The following is a 23,445-nucleotide window of genomic DNA, read 5'->3' as shown; positions in this document are numbered from 1 at the left end:
AGGCCAGTCTGGGCCAAGCTTTGATGCCGAGGCTGCTTGCACTGGTCAAGCCTTTTTTAGTGTGGTTTCTCTTGACCTCTGCGATGATTGGCTGATTCGCACCTCGTTTATCCAAAGGGACTCTGTGCGCAGCTCAGCCGCCCGCCAACGCAGACCTCGCTCCCTATTTTCAGCGCGACCCTTTGTCATCCTCATCACCACCAAACTCTCAGATCGAGGTTCATCAGCACTAAGCCTATCTCGTCTATCGCAATCACCGCCATAGCCCGATCTGCGCAAGCGCTGACCGTCTGCACCATGAAGAAAAATTTCCCGAGCCGGTTGCTGCTCCCCATGGCACAGGTTACACACTCCAGATTTGGTCTTCTTGCGGTATTTGCTTTGTCCCTGGATCGCACCGTAGTTCGCACCTGTGCAGTCTAGCTGCGAACGCCCCCCGCTGACAGCACCTGGTACAGGTAGGTCCTTGCCATTTCCACGCGGTTTCGCTGCCCGCAACGAGATTGAGGATGTGCCGGAACTGCCGTGTGACGTGGGAATGGAAAATTTGTCTGGCAAGAGATGAATCCTCCTTTCTTTTTCTTCCTCCTCCTTGCAGTATAACTGGGCTGCGGGTAACAGAGCGATTCCAAATGGAGGCCATGTGGTCGGTGAGCACAATACCGTCGAGGATGAGATATCGAGCACCAAATCACCGCAGCGCCGCCCGGGACCCAACCTCGTCAGCAATGGCCAATCTCTTTCTGCGCTATGTGGCACGTCTTAGCTTGCAGCTCAAGCTTTGCCTCGCCGGTTGCTTAACTTAGCCCCCAGATACGGCGAATGCTGGGTTGTCACACGGTGGTCCGTATACCGAGTAGTCCCTTCCCACTCCCTTCTGACGCACGTCGTCTATATATTCAGCTGTGGCTCTCGCTTGGTGCTAGGTCTCACTCATACAACAACGCTTCATTCTTTACTACATTAACAACTCGGCTTCCTTCTTTTCAACACATTCTTTCGCTTATACAAGCATTCGCATCTTCACCATAATTCTTCCTCTTTCCTATCGTTGAATACACGTTCACTACCAAATCGCATCATATTCATAATGTATTCCAAGCTGGCACCAGTCCTCGGCTCCTTGGCCCTTGCCTCGCTCGTTTCGGCCGTCCCTGTCGACGTTGAGAAGCGTGATAATGGTATCTGGTTTGGCGGCCGCGGGTCCCACCTCGAAAACTACCAGAACAGCAATGGTGCTGCCCCCTCCGCCTCGTACAGCGGACCTGCCAACGGTTACTATACCCCATCAGCGACCTACGGCGGCGGTTCTTATTCCACCAGCGCCCCTCCGGCCAGCTATTCTGGCGGCTACAACGGTGGTCACAACGGTGGTGGCGGCTCCGGCTCCAGCGACGGCAGCAGCAACCCATTTAGCTTCCCTCTGTCCAATGGCTTCCCTAACATCCAGAACCCGTCTGATCAACTCACTGCCATTGAGGCGCAGGCCCATGGTCTCTTGCCCAACGGACCCCCGCCGCCAACTGCTCCCGCCGCTGATGATCTCACATCGCTGAGACTCATTGCCTTCAACGAGCTCTGGGAGGTCGCCTTCTTCACTGAGCTCCTCTACAATGTGACCCACAACGTTGCGGGTTACCAGTTCCAGGACGAGTCCCAGCGACAAACCGTCATTGACGCCATTACGGCCGTCCAAGCCCAAGAGGAGCTGCACCTTTTGAACGCCAATGGCGCCCTCGCTCACTTCAACGCCGGCCCCATCCAACCCTGCAAATATGTCGCCCCGGTCTCTGACTTCAAGAGCGCCATCGGGCTTGCCAAGACGTTCACTGACGTCGTCTTGGGCACCCTTGGCGATGTCCAAACACACTTCGGCCAAAACGGTGACAACGGTCTCATCCGCGGTGTCGGTGCCGTCATGAGTCAAGAGGGTGAGCAGAATGGCTTCTATCGCAACTTGCTTGGTCTCATCCCTAGCGGCGCTCCCTTCTTGACCGCCTCTACCCGCGAGTTTGCCTTCTCCGCCTTGAACCAAGGCTTCGTTGTCCAAGGCTCCTGCCCTAACAGCAACACCATCAACCTTCCCATCTTCGGTGCCCTGAACGTCTTGACCCAGAACATCCAGCCCCAAGACCAGACACTGCAGTTCTCCTTCTCCGCCACCGGTTCATACTCCCAGTACGCCAACAACTACCAAGGCCTGAGCTTGGTGTACATCAACCAACAGAATGTGCCTGTCGTCGAGCCAATCACCCAAGCCACAGTCAGCGGCAGCACCGTCACCTTCTCCGCAAACCTGCCTTTCACCAAGAACGAGATGTTTGGATTGACCATTGCTGCCGTTGTCGAGGGATCCGGCCCATTCGCCAGCGTCGCTGATGTTGCCGCCGCGACCAAGTTCGGACCTGGTCTGATTGAAATCGCCTAAGTGCATGCGTGTCGGCAGGTAGAATTCATTGTGATGGATTTATGAAAAGATTTGGTATGATGCATAGTTGGGGAAAATTGTAATCGGGGTACTGCTTTTTTAGGTAGTTGACACAACGTCTTCGTGACGTTCATGGTGTTTTTGACTTCGAAATCTGGCGTTGTTGGGAGATAACGATGACACCCACTTTGAGCGGGTCTGGAGAAAATAGTCCAAATTGACGCTGTTCTCCTGAATTTCCTGGAATCTTCCCTGAAGCTGTCTCTGTCCCTCTTTGATTCGCTGGTATTCTGGTCATTTCAACGAAAGATCGGATGAATCCCTCTCCGATGCCGGTGTCGATGGCTAGTTAGACGAGGAACACACTGACAGCGCCAAGGAACCATCGTTCGCCTCAGCGACCACATATCATAGGCGCCACTCTCAAGGCTACGTTCCTCCCTTGCAGTTTCTGGTTCCTCTTTGGCGGACGGAAGCACCTCGGACCCAGAGGGGCGGGGACATCTTTTCCTCCATGCCTCCACCACCTCGGTGATTGCGGGGGACTTTGAACGATCCCTGAGAGCGAAAAGCGGGGTATGGGGCATACCAGGGGTCTGGGGGGATATATCTTGGTCGAGTTAGTTGATGGAAGGGGGTAAATACTGGTTGATCGAGTAGGTTATCCATCAGCTAATCACTCCTCCGCCTACGTCTCCTTTCTCGAGGGGAGAAAGAAAGGTAAGTTCTCCTCACCTTCTCAGTCTTTCTCGCTCTCTTCGTCCACTCATTCTCGCCTGCAAGAAAAGAGATTGGACCCGAGGCTCGAACAAATGTCGAATCGGACGGTTTACTTTGTTACGGGGACGACGCAGGCAAGTTGTGATCCACCAGTTTTGCAGCTGTGATCTGCTCGCTGATGTGACATTGGGACGACTTAGGGTCTCGGATATGAATTCGTTCGCCAATTGAGGGAGCGCCCCGGGGCCATAGTCTTCGCGACATCTCGAGACCCGGAGCGCGCAACTCGACTCCAAGCACTGACCGACAAGGGCAACGTGCACATTGTGAAGATCACCAAGCAGCCCGAATCGGTCAACGAAGCGCTAGAGGCGGCTGAGGTGGTCAAGAAGATCGCCGGCAAGGTGGACGTCGTGGTTGCGAACGCGGGCATCATCCACCACGAGACCAGCATCGCGGACTCGCCGATGTCCATGTATCAAGAGTTCCTCGACGTCAACCTGCTCAATAACATCGCCATCTTCAAGGCCCTGCGGCCGCTCATGCTAGAGTCGGCCCGGCAGGGCGGGACGCCCAAGTTTGTGGCCATCAGCACCCAGTACGGCTCGCTCGCCATGGTGGAGGATCTGCCGGGCCAGTCGTCTGCGTACGCCATCTCGAAGGCCGCGCTGAACATGTTCATCCGGCATCTTGCGTACGAGGAGAAGAAGAACGGCATCGTCGCCTTCCCCATGCACCCGGGCGTCGTGGCGACCGAGACTGTCGCTCCGCTCGCAAGCAGAATCGGACTCGGCACGATCGAGCCCGCCGAGAGTATTCAGGGCATGATGAAGATTATAGACCGGGCAACTGTGGACGACGAGGTGCGCCTGTGGAGATATGACGACACCCAGCTTCCATGGTGAATTTCCTGCGAGTTTTGGTCCGCTTAACACCACGACCGCCGCGCACAAGACGCTGCAAAATATTGGGTGCTTTGACGGTGCTCAACTTAAATGACTAGTTTGACTCATTCACACGACGTTGACACGCCTATAACGGGTATCGCTAGCCCAAATCAGCAGAAAACATTCAGAAAATTGGGCTTCTCTTTGGCCGCGTTACTCTCGCTGAAAAGCGACGGGGAACAAGTATTGCTCTACGCTTTAAATTTCATAACATCCTATGTACCTATCCCGATATACACGTCGTTGGGCCAGCTAGCGTAGTCTTTCTGCTTCAAAAAACTATAAGCATGTCCCTTGTATTGTAATCATCGCGGCAAATATTGGGCAGAATCTCTGTCCCCTTCAAAGATGTAAGGGCACTTCAATGACCTTCAGCCATGTCTGAGGACTGCTTTTAGGTCCACTCTCCCGATACAAGCTGCAATCTTGTAGAAGCGCCGCTCGGTCCAGATACGCAGAGGGTATAAAGGCACTTAAAATTCAAGATGCTGGCTACTCGTGTCTAAAATACATTCAACCCTTCGCCCATGAAGCAGTCGCAATCCCCTAGCCCATTTTATGAAGACTGAGATCCCAAAAAAAAGGAGAGAAAAAAATAACGTCAGCACTGCTACCATGCCATTCATTTTCTCTTCAAACCTCCCTTCACTTCCTCCCCTTCCGCGGTCGATCCTCTGCACCAGATTGCTCTCCTGATCCTATGGTGGAAGGCGAACAATCGGACTTCTCGCCAACCCCATGCTTCAGCCTCATATGTCTCTTCACCGCGTCCGGCCGGACGCGGGCGTACTGGCACAAATGACACTTGACCTTGTCCTTCTCCGTCGCCAGGCCGTGCACTGCTTGAACATGCTGAATGCAGCGTCGCTTCTCGGCGAAGGGGCGGCGGCATTGCGGGCATTGAAATGGTTTTGTATGCTTGAATTCATGCCGCGTGAGTTCACATCGGCGTGCGAAGGACTCTGTGCAGTCAGCGCAGCAATATTTATGTTGAGGCAAAGGAACAAGACTGTCTGGCGGCGACAGTGAGTCAAGAGCTGGGAACATATGAGCATTGGTGAATGGCGGTTGGATGAAACTTTGGTCTGTTGGAAACAAGACCAAGTCGTCGTAGCTCTCGTACTCGAAGCCGCCGTAGCTGTTGTAGTCGAAGTTCCCGTAGCTGTTACCTTCAAAGTCGTCCAAATAGCTGAGATTGTTTAAAATGTCAAAGTCTAGTGCCGAGCCTCCCATCTCGGAGTTTTGGTCGGGTGATGAATCGAAGGACAGAGGAGGTGTTGATTGTGTGATGTGCATACTCGGGCTTTGGGCCACAAGGGCCCAGGGTAGATGATGTACTTGTTGAGCGTGATATTGTTGTAGTGGTAATGCAGTCTCCAAGGGCTGACACGTCGCTCCTTGGGGGTAGAAAATGTGTGGTGGTTCCTGCGTTTCGGTACGGGCGTGACCTTGCAGTTTGTGGGGGCTCATAGAGGAGGATTGATGGGGCGCCATTGTTCCACGCTGCGACTGCGTGCTCGATGGCGCACCATGTAGTGCAGTGGGAAGGTCGTCAATCTCGAATTGTCTTTCACTCTGCCTCCATGTGGAAGAAAATTTCTGGGACAGTTCGAACAATCAACTTTTTCCTCCCATGCATTGCGTGAGGGAACTTCAGGGCAATTCATTGGATCTCTGTCTCCTCTGTCATAGTGATAGCCCAGGTGCCGGGGGGGGAGAGAGTCTAACTGAGAGATATCTGCATCTCCGTTGGCACCTAGTTTGGAAGGTCCGGCGCATTGGCGGCAGCACCTAACTAAGGATAGAGGGTGAATATCACTGTTGGAGTTATCAGCAACCGTATGTCCATCAATGATTGGCAGTACTGACAGCAATCTTCCGGTGTCTCGGTGATACCGTAGAAATGACTGCACTGACCGGCGAAGCTCAAGAACAGTTAAAAGACTGTTGCTTGGAGCCGTGCTTTCCGACGACAAGAGCCTTGGTGGTTCGTCTTCAAATTTTTGGTTTTCAAATTTTTGGGAAATTTTTGGGGACAGTTTTTGGGACAATTGTTCCGAGAATTTGCGGTGTAGAAATGAGATGTGCATGCCTAAATGAATGGTTAGTAATGCTAGGCGGACTTGCTTCGAGACTGTTTGAGTTACGATCATACATAGCTTTCCAAATCCCGTCTGACCACCATACCATTCTGAAGAAAGAAAATCTGTAAAAACACAACTGCCTGATACAATGGGCCCAACTGCTGCGGTGATGGAGCTCGGCTCAACTTCTGCAAAGAGTTCAATTCTTGGAAGCCAGTCAACTTCTGGAACCGGTCCAGAAGTCATCTCGTGCTGTAACATGAGGAGGCGGATCGTTGCCGTACGCTCAAGTACGTCTTTGCAGATTCAGATGCGACCGTCAGAGAAAGGTGGCATTGAGAGGGGGCTGGGTGAAGTGAGCTTTGGTGAGAGCTTAATTGGCTGAATTTCTTAAGGTGATGAGGTGGTAGGCTGGGGAAAGGGAGGAGAGGACTCGTTAGAAAGGTGCGGAGCGAACTCAGGTATAGTGCTAGATTGAAAGGGCAAGCAAGAAGAGAGAAGGATGCTACGAGAGGTAGAGGAAGAGGACGAAGTTCAGGCGACAAGGCTGGAGGGAATAAGCGTCTTTTTGTCTGATGGGAAGCGCGGGGTGAGATGTGGCCTGCAACCTTAGAGTTTGAGCTAATGCAGCTAGCTGGGGCGGTGCTGATGTATGAGGGCTGCTATTGGTCCAGAGGTGTCGGCCACACGGCACTAATGCCACTCCCGAAGGCTAATTGCATCATACGAGGCTGAATCGGTGGGAACGTGCACACCACTGACCCTTGAGTCACACTCCCACCCTCAAACCTCCGAGCGACCTCCCAAGGATACGCACTCAAGATCTCATGATCCTGAACCATTGAGGACAGAACGGATTATCCGATATCAAAATATGCTCCGGACTACAAATACGATGAAGGCATCACTCATGTTGTCTGGGCAGCGCACATTTTGTCTTATCTGACTGGGAAACAGAGCCATACCGGTCACCCAGATCCCGTTGTCCGAGACTGATGAGGGGAAAGACTCAGATTGAGATGGAAGTGAATCGGACGTAGAGACGGACCAGTGGGCAGATCTTACAGGTTCCGATAAAAGCATGGGCTCCAAATTTCTTGATTGTGTTTTTGACCTACTGTTGCCGTCCAAAGGCTGGGACCAGGTAGTTGATGCAGTTAAGGAAGTCTGAAAATCCGCAGCAAGGATTGGGGTTGCGAGGGATGACCGTCTCGGTGCGGCTGAAAGCCACCAAAGTGGAAACTCTCATGGCGAGGTTGCTGATTCGTAGTATTTTGAGCATTTGCGGAAATACTATCATCCGCGCCCGAGCAGGGTATGTCCCGAGGTACCTCACCTTAAGTCCATTCGAGGAAGACATGGCATCTGGTATCCGGTGTTGGAATTGCCGTTTTCGAAGTTGGCAAAATTGGCATCGCACTCGAAGAGCTTATAGAACATCTGATTCTCGAGTTAAGAGCCATCTGAAAGGTCGGTTCTGGGGGAGGCCGGGCTTGTACAGATCAGGTTAGGCAATATATCTCTTGGCACTGCGGCAACCTTGGCATCTATTCCACCTGCTGGGCGACTCGGCGAGGAGGGTACCTGCAGTCTCTTCTCTCACAGAACCTGTCTTCCTTTTCAACCAATCAATCAACTTAGAGTCCCAGATTGGCTCAATAGAGCAGTCTCCAGTTAAAATTCCCTAATCAACCGTCGTGGCAAACCTTCCAAGTTCGTCCTTGAAAAGGATGCCGTGAAAGAACGAGAGGTGAAGTCTGTGGAAGAGCGTCAAAAATCACTTCGAAGAGGACGCCGCATAATGTAAAAGTCCTTCATCACATGGATTGTCTCTGTCTGAGCTGACGATTCTGGTCTCTAAGGATGGACAAGTCTCGATCACCAGACCAGCCAATTCAGTCGCTGAGCAATCGATCCTTATGACTCTTGCGTAATGTGCAACACATCGCCGGCCGAACTTTGTACTCGATGTAAAAGCTTGTCATTACTGTTTTCGCAGATGTCAAAAGAGTGACTCGGCCTGCCACAGACTTCTTCACAAAGATATGTCAAGCCAGGCTCCTCGGCCATGTCCTGCTCAGGAGCGTGTAATCATCTTTCCCAAAAAGGAGGCCAAACCCTTACTTGCCTGCGTGTTGCGTGGCCTCAAGGCTCTCTCGGTGGGGAGACGATGGATGGCAAGAGGAATACGAGACCATTGACGTTCATACTCTCCTCGGAACGGACGATCCTCCCATTGGCACTGCCTACATTCAGCGGAATGTCGAGACGTGGTAGGAATCTAGGCTCCTGGGAGGCAGTCTGGGGATTCAAGAGGGGTACTCAAGCTTCCTATGCTTGCGAGAAGCCTTCTCGATAGATGGTTCTACTATCAATCGCAGTATCCAGAACTCAATCAAGTTATCCGGGACAGACCCAGTAGCTCACCGTTGGTGCGGCCCTGTTGTTGCAATGCAGGAGATCTCGAATGATCTTCACGAGGACATTACTTTGTCGGACTTCCAGCACATCATAGACTACTTTGGGATGTACAACAGTTCTCAAGTACGAGAGATCGCTGATCCTCTGGACCACAGCCGTACAGGTACGGCAATGCGCGGCGTCAAAATCTGCTGCTACGGGAAAATGAAGCTCCACGAAGCGCTGCTATACGTCCCAGTTGAAGTGCCAGAGATGCATCTCATCCGCACTTGTGTTCCAGAAGGAGACATCTCACCCATCTCTAAGCATCTTGGAAAGCCCTCAGATTGTGAAAATTTGCCGAGAATTGGGATAACACGCCTTGCTGGAAGGGCGGCACCTTGCCTCAGAGCAACCGGGACGCTGCAATCCTCATGATGGAGACGGATACTGTGCGCGATAATTGGGATGGGCGCCTATGTACTGGAATATGGATATCGGCAGAGGATTGGTCATTCCAGTAGACAACAGTGATCTCTCCGTCGATGAGTTGAGGCTGATATGTTATTCCACGGCCGAAGCTTCACCAAATGTCCGAGAACACACTTGGGGGCGACTGATGTTTTCCGGATGAGAGATGAAGTTTAGAACTTCATTAATCGCGAGAACTTAGAGAACGTAAGCCTGAGATGGGCCTGGATGGCCAAGGATTTCAGTGTCTACCCTTGAACGCGGCACGGGGGCAGATATTGGCTTTCAGGCCACGATTGACCTCTCGCAGGGATGATGAGAAGCTCAGCGCGCAATGCGGCAAGCCATGAGTGCCTTAGGAGCAGAGCATTTGGCAACTTCTGCTGACCAGCTTGTTGGAGTTGGAGCATCCAAGGGATGAAAGCACCCGAAACGGGAGCTCTAGCACGGTGCCAAATGGGGTAGATTAGCGAAGACAACGTTCGTGCAATGGGCCCAATATTGCGACGTGTCCGATAGTTGATTGACAAACTCATAGACATGTTGGAATGGAATTTGCGGAGGGGAAATAAACCATGAGGGGTGATGCACTAGCCTAATTAGGCTTATGGTAAACAGTCTTGGCACGCCAAGCTGTGGCCTATTTGAACCCGCCTTTTCACTCCAGAGAGATTTCTTAATCAACCAACCTTTTATGGGCCCCCTCAGTTCAACAAGGACAAATTTCATTACCGCTTTTGAGTGTCTATATTCTGAGGGTCCCGTTTTTGAGAAGTCGGAACGACAAGCCGGCGATGTCAATGACTTTGGTCTGTCGTCGATATTGCTGCTGCGCATCCTCGCGACCTGGATGACCCTGTTGCCAGTATCACCCGGGGACCAGGCCAGTGGATTGACTTTATTTCATCAGGGATGAAGACTGATCTCAGTCATGACTCCCCACAAAACTTCACGTTTTGTTCCCTCTATCTACGAACCCTTCCTGAGACTGCTCAGGCTCGCCATCAACAGGGATGCCTCTGCAGCACTCGAGTATACCTGGATCGTTTGAGCATGAATGGGTATCCAAACGGTTATATCAATCGGGTGGTTCCTCTCATTTTCTTAGAAGGCAGACGCTCACCTCAAACGCAGAGCACGGCCTTGCAAACAGGCCTTTCCTTTCTTCAAAGGGTACAAATATCCGCTCTGTCTCTTTCCCAAACCCTTGCATTCATTCACTCCTCCATCCACTCTGGATATTCATTCATTCTGTACCATCTTGCATTTCAATGAGTATATACGAATACAGCAACCTCTAAACTAAAAGAACACTCCTTGGAACAAGACCTACGAGAGAGACCTGATCTAAGGACTTTCTTCAAAGTGATTCCCTCTCTCTAACCTCCCGCATCCTACTCTTCCGTCTTATCCACTCACCCGTCCATTATATCCCACCCATCCTCCTCCATAGTTATATACAGCCCAGGGAGTCAATTTACCCTTCCATCCCACCCCCATAAGTGTGACAAAGAGAAGAGAGAGCGGAAGGGGGACGAACACAACGAAAAATGACGACCAATGATCCTCCTCCAGAAAAAGTGAGAGACCCACCAGCCAAGCCTCCTCTACCGCCCCCGGCGGGCTTCGTGCGCTGCTCCACGACAGGCTGCAGGGGAATAGGCATGCCCGGGTCGAGGTATCCAATTTGCCAGTGGTTGTTAAGACGATCTTAAGGATTTCTGGCGGGGTGGGGCAGGGGCATCAATCCTGCAGCTCCGGAGCCAGTCTGGTCTCGCGGATGTCATATATCTAGATCTATCCAGACCTGTCCATTCGTTCATCGATATGGCACTTACACGCTGAGAAGTGACGTCCTCGGATAGGCGCGGGCGGCAGGTGGGAGGCTATACAGCGAGTACTTTCTTTCTTCTACGGGGAGGCCGGCGTGATTAGCTTTGTGTATATAGACGACGAGGGCAGCCTCCAGCGCACATATGAGTACATCCAAAGAGGCAGACGGTCAGATAGCCAGAATACAAATACACAAGACAAAACACACAACTACACATGTAGGCACAGATCATGACAGAGAGATGCTTACTACCTGACTTGAGAAGGTTAATCGGAGTGCCCCTACACTTATACTTACACTTACTCAGCTCTATGGAGCGATATGCTACAGCACGGTACAGAACATGAACCTACCCTTAGGTACTAAGTACTCCATACGTAGCAAATCCAAATGGATCAAACCAATATGGAACTCGCTACCTATCTTGGGACCTTATTACCATACTCCTGTACTCGTGTACCAGTGTGCGATATATATATGCACATATATAGACGGAGTGACCACCAACTTCGTATAGCCTCTTCTTTTTTCTACTCTATCATCAGGTAGGTAGGTACCTATATATAGTATCTAGTCCCCTCTCCGGAGTCTGATCTCATCCTCTATCGAAGACGCATGCAGGGATGATCATTACATGAACTCAATCTCCTGGTCATCCGGATCCACCGCACGCTCTTTACCCTTGCCCTTGTCCTTATCCTTTGCTTCAGCCGCAGCCTCGCTTCCATTAACAGGTAATCCCAAGGCTTCTATCTCATCATAGCCATGTCCGACTTCCTCAATCCTCCCAGTCCCGCTCGTGCTCCCGCTCCTCGTGTTCGTATTCGGGTTGTCCCTTTTCGCCGGGAGACTTTGGGCGCCATCTCTCCGGACAACCCTCGCCCTCCCATCACTCCCCAGCCGTACCTCCAGTCCCAGCCTCTCTGTCGTCTCTCTCACAATCTCTGCATCCTCACCAGGTGGGGGCACAATTTCCCTTGCCTCGAGCGACGAAACAAGCGCTTGGTTTTCCGGGTTATTCTCCAACAGGAATTTGAGACACATCACCGCGTGTTCTTTGATGTACGGGTTGCACGCTACATAGTCCCCAAACCGTCAGCAAAATAGAATAGTGAAAGACCATGCAGGACATCTCGTATGGGGCAAGCCATTTCTCTGCATAACAATAATTATCCGCAGAGCAGAGAATGGAATGGTTGATTGATCACGTACCATCGTAGGTTGTACAACTCAGGATCGTCTCCACCCCACCATACTCGCGGATCTGATTTTGCACCGTCGGGGACTTCCAGACCAGACTCGACAACACCAGCACAATGAGTTTCTTGAGATTCCGCCATTCGAAATCTGCGGGTTCCTCGGTCACAGTCGTTGCCGCCGGAGGAGCTTGTGCCGGGGGTGACGCTGAAGGTAGATCGGTTGGTGGTTGTGGGAGCGATTCGGCGATTGTTGAGGTGCCATTCTGTTGCACAGGTTCCTGGGCCGAGATGGCAGTATCATACGGTCTTTCGACGGCAACGTGAGCAGGAAGCGTTGATGCTTGCCCTGGAGGTCCACCTCCGGTCGTACCCTGCGGTTCATTTCCATTCGTTGTCGCCTTCGTATTCCCGTTCGCATCTGTCGGAGGAGGCATAGCCTGCGTCAACCCGACCTTCGCAATGCTTTGATCCAGCTCCTTTATTAGCGTCACCAAATCATACACAATCTCCCACTGCACCAGCAGCTTCTTCCAATCATTATTCTCCGTCAACACCGCAAAAAATTCCAGAAACTGGTAGACGCCTTCGTACACCCGTTCCATGTCCCACAAGTTCAGTGGGAAATCCTCTGCTAGCGCGAGGCCGGCACGAATTTGACCCTGGAGATAGATGAGGGCACAGGTTTCAGGGATGATGTTGCCTCGAAACACGATGAAAATGTAACGGACGGTGAGCACGTCCACGCGACTGAGCGGGGAGGGACTCAAGCGAGCCTTCTGCTGCTGTTGCGCTGCAGGCGGTTGTTCACCCGATCCATTCAGTTGCTGCTGCTGCGCGGTCGACGGAGGACTATACTTCGCACGGAAGATGTGTGTGAGGATCTTGATAACGACAGCTTGCGCCGGAGAAATGATGTCCTTGGGTTGCCCAAAGTCGGCGTACGCGTGGGACATTAGCCCGTTTTTCAGGATAGCTTCCATGATCTGCACCATCATTTTGAAGTAGAATTCATCGTCCGGCAAATCCCACGCGGCGATGAAAATCAACAATTCCCGCAGAACGTTACGCCCTGCCTCTTGAGCTAGCAAAATATGGCAGCGAACCGCTTGCATATTTTTCAGACCCTGCTGTTGCGCAGTGGTGCCATTCTTCGAACCGAAATTATCCACGATGCCTGCTTGGATGATCATGGGTAGTGCTTCGATTTCGGTCGGACCAAGAACAAGTGGGACGTCGGTGAGGAGGCCGCGTTCTTGGTCTCCGGATCCGCGGTAATCATCGTCTTCCATACTATCTCCAACGCTGATGAGGTCGTCCTCGTCGTCGTCTTCAAGTTCATATTCTTCGTCGTCTTCATCGTCAGTGTCAACGTAAGGGTATATCGGGCCGTCGTACTCTCTCAAGGGCGGCGGGCGCATGACCGGCGATCGTGGCAACCGGGCCATGAGTTCGTCTTTTGCTTCTTTTAATGTCGCAGCTGCGGACTGAGCGGTTCGTGGCATGCTCAAGTCTTCTTCTGTCAGATCCTGGGCGGGTTCATTCAGGTCGCCATAGGAACCAGGCTCTGGGAGATCGCCCCAGTGAGATTTGCCACCGGGTTTGTTGTAGCCATTGCCATGGGTTAGAGCCATGATCTTCTCAGCCACTTGCTTGACCTGCGAAGAATGACCCTCACTGGTAGCGGCTTCTTCCTTGGTCTGTAACCAAGCACGCAGTTCAGCTCCCACTTTCAGCAGCACATCTGGGCTATCGTCAAGCTGATTCGCGTTCATACCCGACAGAGTCTCCATGTCAGACCTGATCTTGTCCATGAGCACCTTTGCCCCCTTTTGAGTCTGTTCGTCGGGCTCCTTGTTGGTGCTCATCAGATCGAACAGGGCATGGACATCGTCGATGCTGTACCCGGGGTCATCTCCATCTGTTGCAAGCCGGCCCACTCGTCGCGGCAATCTCTCCACGGTTGACCTGATTCTGTCTTCTTTCGCAGCGTGATCTTTGCCTTCATCCTCGGCGGTCCTCTGCTGCTCTTGTTGGCTGCTGGCCTGATCATCAGCCGCCTCACTCACTTGGGACTGTCCGAATAGATCCAGCCACAGCACCAGTTTCCGCTGTTCATTGTGCATGATAAAATTGTGCAGAAACTGCAGGCAGGTGATCAACAGCCTCTTAAACAAATTGACCACCTTTTGCCATTTCTCCTCGTTCCGAGGGTTTGACCCACCATCGAAGCCCCGAGCTGTGACCTTAACACAGTCATCGATGAGCCTCAGGATATGTTGGTCGAACCCTTTTTCAGCCGCGAGATTCTGCGCCTTTTTGGTGGTGGCAAGGAGATTGCGCGCAATTGTGCATAGATCGTTGAGTCGTTCGATGTCCTTGACGAGATCCACGTAATTAACGGCAATGAGCTCGGCACCGGTGCCGCCAAAGCCGCCTTGTGAAGGGTTTCTGTAGGGGAAGCATCGTCGTTCGATGGCCGGGAGGGCGTATCTCAGCACCGCTGTCAAGCCCTCCCATATTCGCGGGTTGAATCCCAGCGCAGATCGGACATCGCTCTCTTGATGTGACTTGTAGAGAATTTGTTTACCGGCGATCAACAGGTGCTCCAGTCTTTTCTCATCGATCAACCCGGGGCTTTCGTAGTGAGTCTGAGTGCCGGTGAGGACGAGCTGTAAGAGTAACGAGGCGCTCATGCTGACAGCAGACACTCATAGTCGTTGTTGTAGCCGAAGAAGGTCGCGCAGTTAGATTTTTGGTGCGAATCTTCACAGAGGATCTGGTTTGGAACTCCGCAGTTTGCGTTTTCGAAGGCGGCGCAGTGCGTGCAGGCCACCCGATCGGACAGGGATGTGCCAGTCGGAATAGTTGCCTGTTTGTCGGCAATTCAAAAGCCGCCGAGGTGACGGACACGGACGAAATACCAATTTTTTTGCCTGACAGAGTCGTTGATTTCGCATCATCTATTAACAAGTCCTCCTGATTAACTACCTATCAACGCCCAAAGGATGCTAGATTTGTGCTCTATATGACATCTGCTAGAGTGCGCCCTTGTCTCAGAGGTATTTGTCAGAGATTGTCGACCTGCCATAAAGTATCTTTTGACCTGAGCCATGAGATCGAGCGATATTCGGGCTCATGAGCCCGGAACAGTGTTCTGAGCACCATGGTGACTACCTCTCTAACCCCCTCTTTTGACGATTGATGTCTTCTTTCTTTCTTTCATTCCTTGGTTCCCCTCCAAAACAACCGCTTCCTGACCTTCCTGTCCGACATAACTCGACGATGGGGACTCTTTCCAACCATGGCTTCGGGGCGATCGACTCAGGCGGTGATCAACTTCAGGTAATCAGCAACGATCAGGGTGATCATCCTATTCAACGTCAGCAGCCTGCGAAAGTTTCTAGCGAGGTTTGGGACTTACGCGTGCGGTGCAATTCTAACATAGTAGGTGCCGAATCCACGGTAAAATCGTAGCCAACCTTCGTCACGGATGACCTTCTTCGCACAATCGAAGAGGCCGTTATAGGGAAGCTTGCCATCAGGACCCCTCTGTTGCTTCTGCAACCGCGTCTTGACGAAATCAAACGGCAAGCTGAAGAAGGATGCGAAGAAGCCGGCAATCGCAGATGCGCCGAATCGGTTCGTCGATTCCGAGATGTCGGGGAAATAATGCTTGATCTGAGCCTTGGATTCGGCGAAGAATGTGAGTTGACCAAAGTTGAGAGCCATGGCGCGGATGACGGTGGGGTACGCTCCAGCCCAGAGAGCAGTGATGCCCTCGGATTTGGCAATGCGAGTTAAAGCATCAAATACTGATCTATAGTTTGCGCGGGCTTCTTTGGGCTTCAAGCCATCAGACTGCATCCGAATGAGTGCCAAATCGGCCGGGTTGCCGACCATGGCAGCCAAACCACCGGCTGCAAGGCCAGCGGCGCCTCGCTCGGCGAATGTGACCTTTGTGCCGTTCTTCTCAGCGCGTGCCTGCAGCATGTTCTGGAAGGTATCGAAGAAGCCCAGTCTTGCGGTGGTATAGACGGCTTGTCTCAACAGACCAGCTGAGAGACCATTGTAAAGATCAAGCACCTTCCCCTGAGCAATGATGTCTCTTGTGATTCCCAAAGCCGTGGGCCTGGGGCCTGTCTTCACGCCCTCGCCCGCTAGCTGTAGGCGCACTTTGACCATGTCTATGGGCTGGATGCATGCCGTTGCAAACATGCCTGCGAGACCTCCATTGACAAAGGGGAGAGCGGCGCGCACGACAGGGAGGTGGAGGAAGTCATTTTTGGCCTGGACAGGGTTGTTGACGGCCTCGCTGGCTGCTTCTTCAACCTTTGTGGCGGCCGATCGAGCGCCTTCCTTGATCCGGTTGGCGGTGCTACTAGACATTGCGCCAGAAGGAGGAGAGGAGAGAGGTGAGATGAGGTGAGGTTAGCCCACACAGAACCAGGCCGAGGAGAGCTCGTATCTTAGCTGGCGCATGCTCTGTTAGCAGTTGTCTCTACTTGTGGTCACGCCGCATTCCTAGGCTTTGCGTGTTCAAGGTTTGTTCTGGAAGAGGCGTGTGGGCAGAGAAAGGGGATGACTTACGACGGGCAGAAACAAACTCCAGCAACTCTGTGGGAGTAGACGCCGACCTGTCTCGTGCGGGTGACTGTGAAAGGCGGTCTATTGCCTATACTCGGAGCGGGGAAGGAGGAGGGCTTCGGTGCGGAGGCTTGGAGCTGGAGCTGGACCTGCGAAACTCCAACGGACAACGGCAATGGCGATGGATTGGGGGCAGTCAACAGCAGGCGACGAGATTGATGTCGGTGACCGACAGTATATACAGGAAGATGCAATCCACAAGGGAAGGATATACGGAAAGGTGTGTTGGAGTAAGAATGAAGATCGAGGATGGCCCAGCTTGGTAGGTAGGAGAGAAGGGAGAAGTCGGTCGGAAGAGAGGTTGCCCACTCGGGGTTTCGAGAACAGTAGCTCAGGGCTGGCAGTCTGTGAGCGTGTGTCCGTGTGTGTGCGATATTCAAGGCACGAGGATTGGATGGTCAGCATGGGCCGGGCTGCAGGTTGCGGGCTGCGGGATGATGGGCTTTGCGATACTCCGGACCCGGTAGCGATCAGATGGGATGGGCAGCACGATGGGCAGCACGATGGGCACGATGGGCAGTGGCATGGGACGGCATGCAATGGGATGCACAGGGCACCAGATGCGGGGAAGCTTTTCTCACGACACAGCGACAGGCATGATGCACCGCCAGCAGCCAGCAAAAGCCATAGCATGTCATGCCCCAAGAGCCTTGTTTCTGTGTTGAACTGCACTCGCCTGATGCCTGACGTGGTCCCTGGTCCCCCGTTGCACCGCTAACCACAACCACCATCACCACCACCACTTCTCACCACCTTGGTTCCCCCGCCCCCCCCCCAACCAATTGTGCAAAACCGCTCGGATATTGCTTGCTGTCCCCCCTTCCTCTCACTGGGAGACCGCCAAGTGGCGAACAACCCCCAACAGAGGGCTACTCCCGGGAAGACTCGGATTATTTCCTTCCTTGTACCAGTAGAGACTCGTACGCATTGGCCTGTTGATGTCATTGTTGTGGCTCCCCACTTGGTTCCAAAACCTCGGCCACCCTTGGGCCTTTGCCGCCTAACTTCTGCCCCTCGTCCTGCTGAAAGTCGCCTAGCCGGCCGCCCAATGTAAATCTGGGGAAGGCTAATAATTAAGCCTACCCACCGTTACTGCTGGACGCCTGGCACACAGCTGCGGGCACTCTTTTCGCCAGCACCCGTCTCAGTGCCTGACTCGACACTGGTACCTGACAGTCCCGAGACACACCAACACAGGGCAAACTATTCCCATTATCCAGGATATCAATCATAACCTCAGCCTCAGCCTCGTCTCACCATACGACCACACTTCATGATGAATCGTCGGTGCTTGGACAACTGCCACTTCCGCCCCTGGCCCTCCACCAGGGGGCTAGCCCATTTTCCGACATTTTCCGAGCGGCTTCCGGCCGCCCATCCATTGTACTTGGACTACTGACATCCGGCCTTGCTCCCGAAAGCTGTGGTCGAGACCTCTCTCAATGCCTTTGAGTATCACTGGCTCTAGCCGGGCACCATCCCGGATAGGACAACTTTCGGATCCTATCCTATCCCAGCCCGAGTAAAATGCGCCATTTATCTCGGGACGCCGAGGAACGGTCAGGCCTTGGGCTTGTCCTTGCGCTTCAGCAAGGCTTTGACGTTGAAAGGTTTCTTGATCTCCTTGATCCTCCGTAGTAATTCTTTCATTTTCTTCTCGCGTTGCTCTGGCGTCGTCGATTCGCTGCTCGTTGCGTCCACTACTGCCTCCGAGGCTGCGGTTGAACGCGTTCCTTTTGATGCTTTCTTCTGCTTATTGTCCTTCGTGATTGCTTGATACACTAGCACCCAACCTGCCACTCGCTCTTTCTTCGGCACAATTTCCTCCCCCGAAGTCGTGGTTCTGGCGTGCCCCGTTTGGAGCTCCGTGTCTTGAGCCTCGGCCGACCTCCACGGACAATATTCCAGATGATTATCTATGGCGTCCAATTTCTCAATCGCAGGTGATTCGCCGCGATACAACCAGAGACCCAGTGACCGGAAACAGTGATGGCATTCAATGACATCCTCACATTTCCTCTCCCAGCCACAGACCGCCAGTCTAAGGGCGTCGATGTGAGGTCTTTCTTGCTCGCTGAGACGAAATTGTTCCAACTCTTGAGGATCCACCAGAGGAGTTGAGGGTAGAGGCTCGACTCGGGGTATTTCGTCAGAGCGGCTGCTAAGACTGTCGTAGCGAGTTTTCAGAGCTGACAGCGCCAGGGCTGTGTTCAAGAGCCCTTCGATGCGCTGAATTGATGAATCACAACCTCGCTTTCGCCAGAGACAACTTTCTGCGTGCGCTGTGACAATCATGTCCTGGTATTTTTTGACAATGCTGCCGTAGATCTCGGACGAGATGGTGAAGCTGTCTTCCTCATCTGCATCATCACCGCCGCTCTTTTCTGATAACTTGAGCAACTCCTTGTCTAGATTTAGGTCAACATACAACCTCTCCTTGCAAACACCACATGCTACGGTGTCTGTGTCGACACAAGTCCAACCTCTTTGTGCCCACGCGGCAGCGTTGATGGGGTCCGTGGATGGGATATGCCACTGAGTGACATGTCGGAATGTCTCCAGTCGCTGGAGAAAAGCAGCTCGGCTTGATGGGAGATAGTGTCCGCTCAGTGCGATTGGCGTCGAGGTATGCGTTGTTGCTGTTTTGGACGTGGGAGTGATGCGGCGTCTCTTGGAGGAATCGGAAGCGGCATATAGAGAAAGTGAGGTGGTGGAGTTGTTAACCGAGGAGTGCGAGAGCGAGGGGGGAGCAGAGGTGGCACTGGCACTGTCGGTCAGAGCCTCGAGGATGCGATCGAACTTGCGCTTCTTTGTCTCGATTGCATACGACATTGTTGGTAGGGGTGTGTCTCTTGCTACCTAGGTAAACACCATTCGACGCAGTTCAGTGCACAGGATAAATTGTGAAGGGCGGTCGATTCCATATTCAGAACAATAAACATGCGCTAGCCCCATTCGGCTAGTCACTTTGATATGGCGGAACGAACGCAAACTCGCTCAACTCGTCTTCGCTTCTTCCCGCTCCATCACCGACACGACATGTGTACACTCGACAAAGGTTGGTGTTCCTGTCTTCACACAGAGATCACACTATGTGCTATGGACCCAGGTAGCTATGCACTCGGTTCGTACAATGGCTGGTGATTGCCACTGGGGCAGGGGCAGACTGCAGTACTGCCATTATGGTTCTCAATATCGACTGCCTCACCCAGGTTCCCATCCCCCTCAATCCACATGTACAGCGCAAACAAGCTAGTCGTGAAAGGTCGACATCCCGTGAATGAACCCTGCAGTGATCAATAATGTCTCCTGCACACTGGAGACAAAAACTTATCACTTCCGGCTGGTCTTGCTTCCTCACCGGCGACAGCCTTGTTGTCAAAATCATCCGTTGTGCCTTACAGGTTTCTTTCATCTCACCACTGAGTCGCGCTGTTCTCACACTGACACCCACTCCATGCTCCATGCTCCATGCTTCGTGGCTCGTCCCCTTCAATATTTCCATTCTTAGGACCTCGAGTTGTCTTCTCCGAGATCGTTTTTGCGATCTTTGGTTCTTGGAAGTGTGTCCAGGTCAAGGCATTCGTAATGAGCTCCCCACCGTCAGAATTGAGCTGGGTGTCCAGCAGCGAACTGAATGAGCTCGAATCCGCGGTCGATGTTCAGGCAAAATTGACAGTCTGGTAGGCGTGTTACCAGCCCAATGCATTATAGGAACACTTCTAACAACAGTAGGCAAAACAACTGGACACCCATCAATCCGCCATCCGAGCCCGTCGCGGCTGCTCTTCCCTCTCGATCATCATCTCAATCGGACATCGATGATAGCGAAGGATTCTCTCCATTTGCAAGCCATGTCCGCGAGCGAATCCTCTGCTCAGCCCTGCGCATAAAGGAACGTCTAAGGGCAACAAAGAAGCGGAAAGCCCCGACACCGCCTTCGTCACGCAAGCGACTTGCAACCTCCAGTTCTGAATACGCCCAACACAGTGTAATGCTCCCGGATGAGAAGCAGAACCTCTCTGCAAAGGCTTTTGGAGCCGACGAACTGTCGAGCCCTCTCCGACACGAGACCCATGAGAGTCTCCTGCCGATCGGGTTGAACAAGCTCAACATTGCTGCAGCAGGGCGAAAACGGACATCTTCAGAGACGTTTGCTGCCGACACCGAGGACCTTCCGGTAAAGAAAGCACTAGTCATGAGAAGCGCTGCAAAGGGCGCCGTTCCTGTCGCCGCCGACGCTTCCAGCAAGGACAACCAAGATGAAGATCTCTTCAATGATGACAGCATTGACATTGAGAACTTTCTTGAAGCTGAAAGGGCGCTGGCTGCAAAGACAACACATCCATATCCAACTGCCACATCAGCCCAACGGCTGGAACCTTACAAGTCCCCTGAAAAGGCACCCTCAGCTATGAAAGCCATTTCGACAGCCTGGACACCCAAAGCATCAATGAAGCCGCTCGTTCGATCCTTCCTTCCTCCTTCCCGTTCATCAGTCGCCACGTCGTCCACAGGACCGCTCGCAGTGTTCTCTCCTCTGTATCCCCTCCCGATCTGCTTTCGTATTGCCGAGGCCCGTCGCTATGTCTCTTTCACCTTCTCTTCGTTAGGACCAACAGCTCCAGCCCAGACCGAGGCGAGCAACGAGACCAGCAGCAATCCCATGTTTCTGGGTCTTCATATCTACGCCATCCTGCACTCCACCCAAGACACCGGAACGATTGGAACAGTGACACTCGCGGATATGTTCTTTCCAGACCAGCCGCCCTATCTCACCGGTGCCCTTGTTCCTCAAGCAACGTCGGCCATGACGAGATCCGCCCCTTCCCCGAGATCGTTGCCAAATGTCGGCAGCGTCGTGCGCGCCACTGTGCGGATCTCTCAACGATCCACCTTCGACGCATTGGCCGCTCTGACAACAAATGCGCTCGTGCCGTCGTCATCATCAAGTCCTGGCGTGCACAAAACTTTTCTCCCAGCGGCGGCGGCGGGGAAATACAGCGTCACTTTCCTGAGGATCGATCCGTCCGACTGGAACGAGATCCAGCGCGTGAAAACATTCCTTGAGCAAGCTTCTTCGGCTATGACACCCGCTCAATCCATCCCTTTGAAACAATCTATGACCGGCAGCGACAACGGCCAGATGGCAGAAAGTGCTAGAAGGAAGACGGTGCTTTGATTTCTCTCGGAGATTCAGCTGTGAGAATGTGAGACAGACGCAACCGCTCAGGGCTAGACAGTCGGTCTCCGTGATTGAGAGAATCAAAGAATTCATTTTGCGTAGCAAGTGTTGTCGTCGACCTCGACTAGGATGCGGTGGGACGGGACGGGACGGGACAGATGTGCTGATGTCTTATTAGGAGAATTGACTGCTATGTAAGAAAGGAAGAATGAAGGAGTGTATGGCGCCTAATGTCTACGGAGTAAGTAGGACAATCGATGCGGACAAGTGTGATCTTGAGCTCGAGTTCGACACAGAGCGGAGTGAGTTTAGACAATCAGGGGACAGACGCAAAGGACCTTATTGTACGGAGAGGGGATTTGATTTGATGAATTGCGTGAGAGCGAATGGATATCCATACCATATGCTCAGTAGCGATACCATACCATACCCTGGACAGGAGTTGAATAACATGCAAAAGCCACCACAATGCTCGCTCTGTAATGGAAGCAATGAAGCCGAGAATTACCATGGTATCCGCACCAATACCAATACTAATACCCATACCCATGTGCATACCCTTCCATCATGCAGCATTTCCACATGTCCCGAAACTCCATCATCATCGCCATTATCATAGAGGATTATTCAGGTATCCCTCAATCTTCAAGCCGTTCTGAAACTGCAAAAACCTGAGCAAGCCGTCGTACCAGTTGATCGCCCAGTCCCAAAGGTCGGTTCTCCGTTGCGTCGTGTGGTAGTGCTCGGGTGTCAGGATGCCCTTTTGGCCCAACTCGTACCTGACACGTAAGAGTTCTCGCATGAAGATGAGGGCCATCTTTTCCTTGCGATTCACCTTCCTCAACCTGGCTTTAGGACCACCAACCCCGAAAGATCCGAGGAGATGCCAGAGTTCGCGTGGCGGTTGGGGGACGTTGGACGGCGCGGGTGATGGGAGAAGGCTCCTTCTGCTTTCCCACGGTCTGGGGACTTTCTTGGTGATGATGAGCCAGTCTCGCATTCTCCTCCTGGGTTCAACGTCACTTCTGAAGTCGGCAACGTCAATGCCATCCAAGGCTGCGGCCGCAGCAGCAATGTATTGAACCAGGCGATCCGGTCCACGCAATGCGACCACCGGGGCAGTGTCACGTAGTTGTGCGTCGCGATAGCGCCAATCCCATTCCTCAACCACGAAGATCTTTCTCTGAAGAACCTGACGATCGAAGAAGGCAGCGTTCCTCAGAATTAAAATCATCTCCCTTTCTCGGTCAGTCAAGGTTGATCTGGTCCGTGCAGAACCGTTTAATAAATGGTTAACCTGAAGGTTGTCGGTGATCATGGGACCATCATACCACATAGATTTGGATGGGCCATCCGTATCGGTGTCGAAGAAATCGAGGAAGCGCGGTGATAATGGCTCTGGCTGGGGCAATTCGAACTCGAATTCCTTGAATGAGTCCAATTGCTGCTCGTCAGCGGTCGCTTTTGCTTTCCCCTTGTCTTTTGCTTTGGTCTTTGCTTTCCCTCTTCTCGAAGTTGCCGGGGCTGCTGCGC

The 23,445-nt window shown here is 52.7% G+C and overlaps 8 protein-coding genes across 8 annotated transcripts; 3 read left to right on the top strand and 5 right to left on the bottom strand.

Moving 5' to 3' along the window:
* Positions 1 to 1,090: 1,090 nt before the first annotated feature.
* On the top strand, positions 1,091 to 2,428 carry Z519_00869 (uncharacterized protein; the record flags this gene model as incomplete). The annotated part of the gene is made up of 1 exon (XM_016758626.1): positions 1,091 to 2,428. The coding sequence occupies one exon, from the start codon at positions 1,091 to 1,093 to the stop codon at positions 2,426 to 2,428; it is 1,338 nt and encodes a 445-aa protein (XP_016625875.1).
* An 812-nt stretch (positions 2,429 to 3,240) lies between these two features.
* On the top strand, positions 3,241 to 4,053 carry Z519_00868 (uncharacterized protein; the record flags this gene model as incomplete). The annotated part of the gene is made up of 2 exons (XM_016758625.1): positions 3,241 to 3,300; positions 3,349 to 4,053. The coding sequence occupies 2 exons, from the start codon at positions 3,241 to 3,243 to the stop codon at positions 4,051 to 4,053; spliced, it is 765 nt and encodes a 254-aa protein (XP_016625874.1).
* A 687-nt stretch (positions 4,054 to 4,740) lies between these two features.
* Z519_00867 (uncharacterized protein) lies at positions 4,741 to 5,589 on the bottom strand (the record flags this gene model as incomplete). Its single annotated transcript, XM_016758624.1, has 1 exon — positions 4,741 to 5,589. The coding sequence occupies one exon, from the start codon at positions 5,587 to 5,589 to the stop codon at positions 4,741 to 4,743; it is 849 nt and encodes a 282-aa protein (XP_016625873.1).
* Positions 5,590 to 11,514: 5,925 nt separating this feature from the next.
* On the bottom strand, positions 11,515 to 14,776 carry Z519_00866 (uncharacterized protein; the record flags this gene model as incomplete). Its single annotated transcript, XM_016758623.1, has 2 exons — positions 11,515 to 11,960; positions 12,097 to 14,776. The coding sequence occupies 2 exons, from the start codon at positions 14,774 to 14,776 to the stop codon at positions 11,515 to 11,517; spliced, it is 3,126 nt and encodes a 1,041-aa protein (XP_016625872.1).
* Positions 14,777 to 15,404: 628 nt separating this feature from the next.
* Z519_00865 (uncharacterized protein) lies at positions 15,405 to 16,469 on the bottom strand (the record flags this gene model as incomplete). The annotated part of the gene is made up of 2 exons (XM_016758622.1): positions 15,405 to 15,453; positions 15,505 to 16,469. 2 exons carry the CDS (start codon positions 16,467 to 16,469, stop codon positions 15,405 to 15,407), a joined length of 1,014 nt encoding a protein of 337 aa, XP_016625871.1.
* A 1,818-nt stretch (positions 16,470 to 18,287) lies between these two features.
* Positions 18,288 to 19,559, bottom strand: Z519_00864 (uncharacterized protein; the record flags this gene model as incomplete). Its single annotated transcript, XM_016758621.1, has 1 exon — positions 18,288 to 19,559. One exon carries the CDS (start codon positions 19,557 to 19,559, stop codon positions 18,288 to 18,290), a length of 1,272 nt encoding a protein of 423 aa, XP_016625870.1.
* A 756-nt stretch (positions 19,560 to 20,315) lies between these two features.
* Z519_00863 (uncharacterized protein) lies at positions 20,316 to 21,909 on the top strand (the record flags this gene model as incomplete). Its single annotated transcript, XM_016758620.1, has 2 exons — positions 20,316 to 20,410; positions 20,463 to 21,909. 2 exons carry the CDS (start codon positions 20,316 to 20,318, stop codon positions 21,907 to 21,909), a joined length of 1,542 nt encoding a protein of 513 aa, XP_016625869.1.
* A 616-nt stretch (positions 21,910 to 22,525) lies between these two features.
* Positions 22,526 to 23,230, bottom strand: Z519_00862 (uncharacterized protein; the record flags this gene model as incomplete). The annotated part of the gene is made up of 1 exon (XM_016758619.1): positions 22,526 to 23,230. One exon carries the CDS (start codon positions 23,228 to 23,230, stop codon positions 22,526 to 22,528), a length of 705 nt encoding a protein of 234 aa, XP_016625868.1.
* Between the last annotated feature and the right edge of the window lie 215 nt (positions 23,231 to 23,445).

This window comes from Cladophialophora bantiana, assembly GCF_000835475.1.
Source record: "Cladophialophora bantiana CBS 173.52 unplaced genomic scaffold supercont1.1, whole genome shotgun sequence".
Classification (NCBI taxonomy): Eukaryota; Fungi; Ascomycota; class Eurotiomycetes; order Chaetothyriales; family Herpotrichiellaceae; genus Cladophialophora; species Cladophialophora bantiana.
This window is presented reverse-complemented; position numbering and strand designations above follow the sequence as displayed.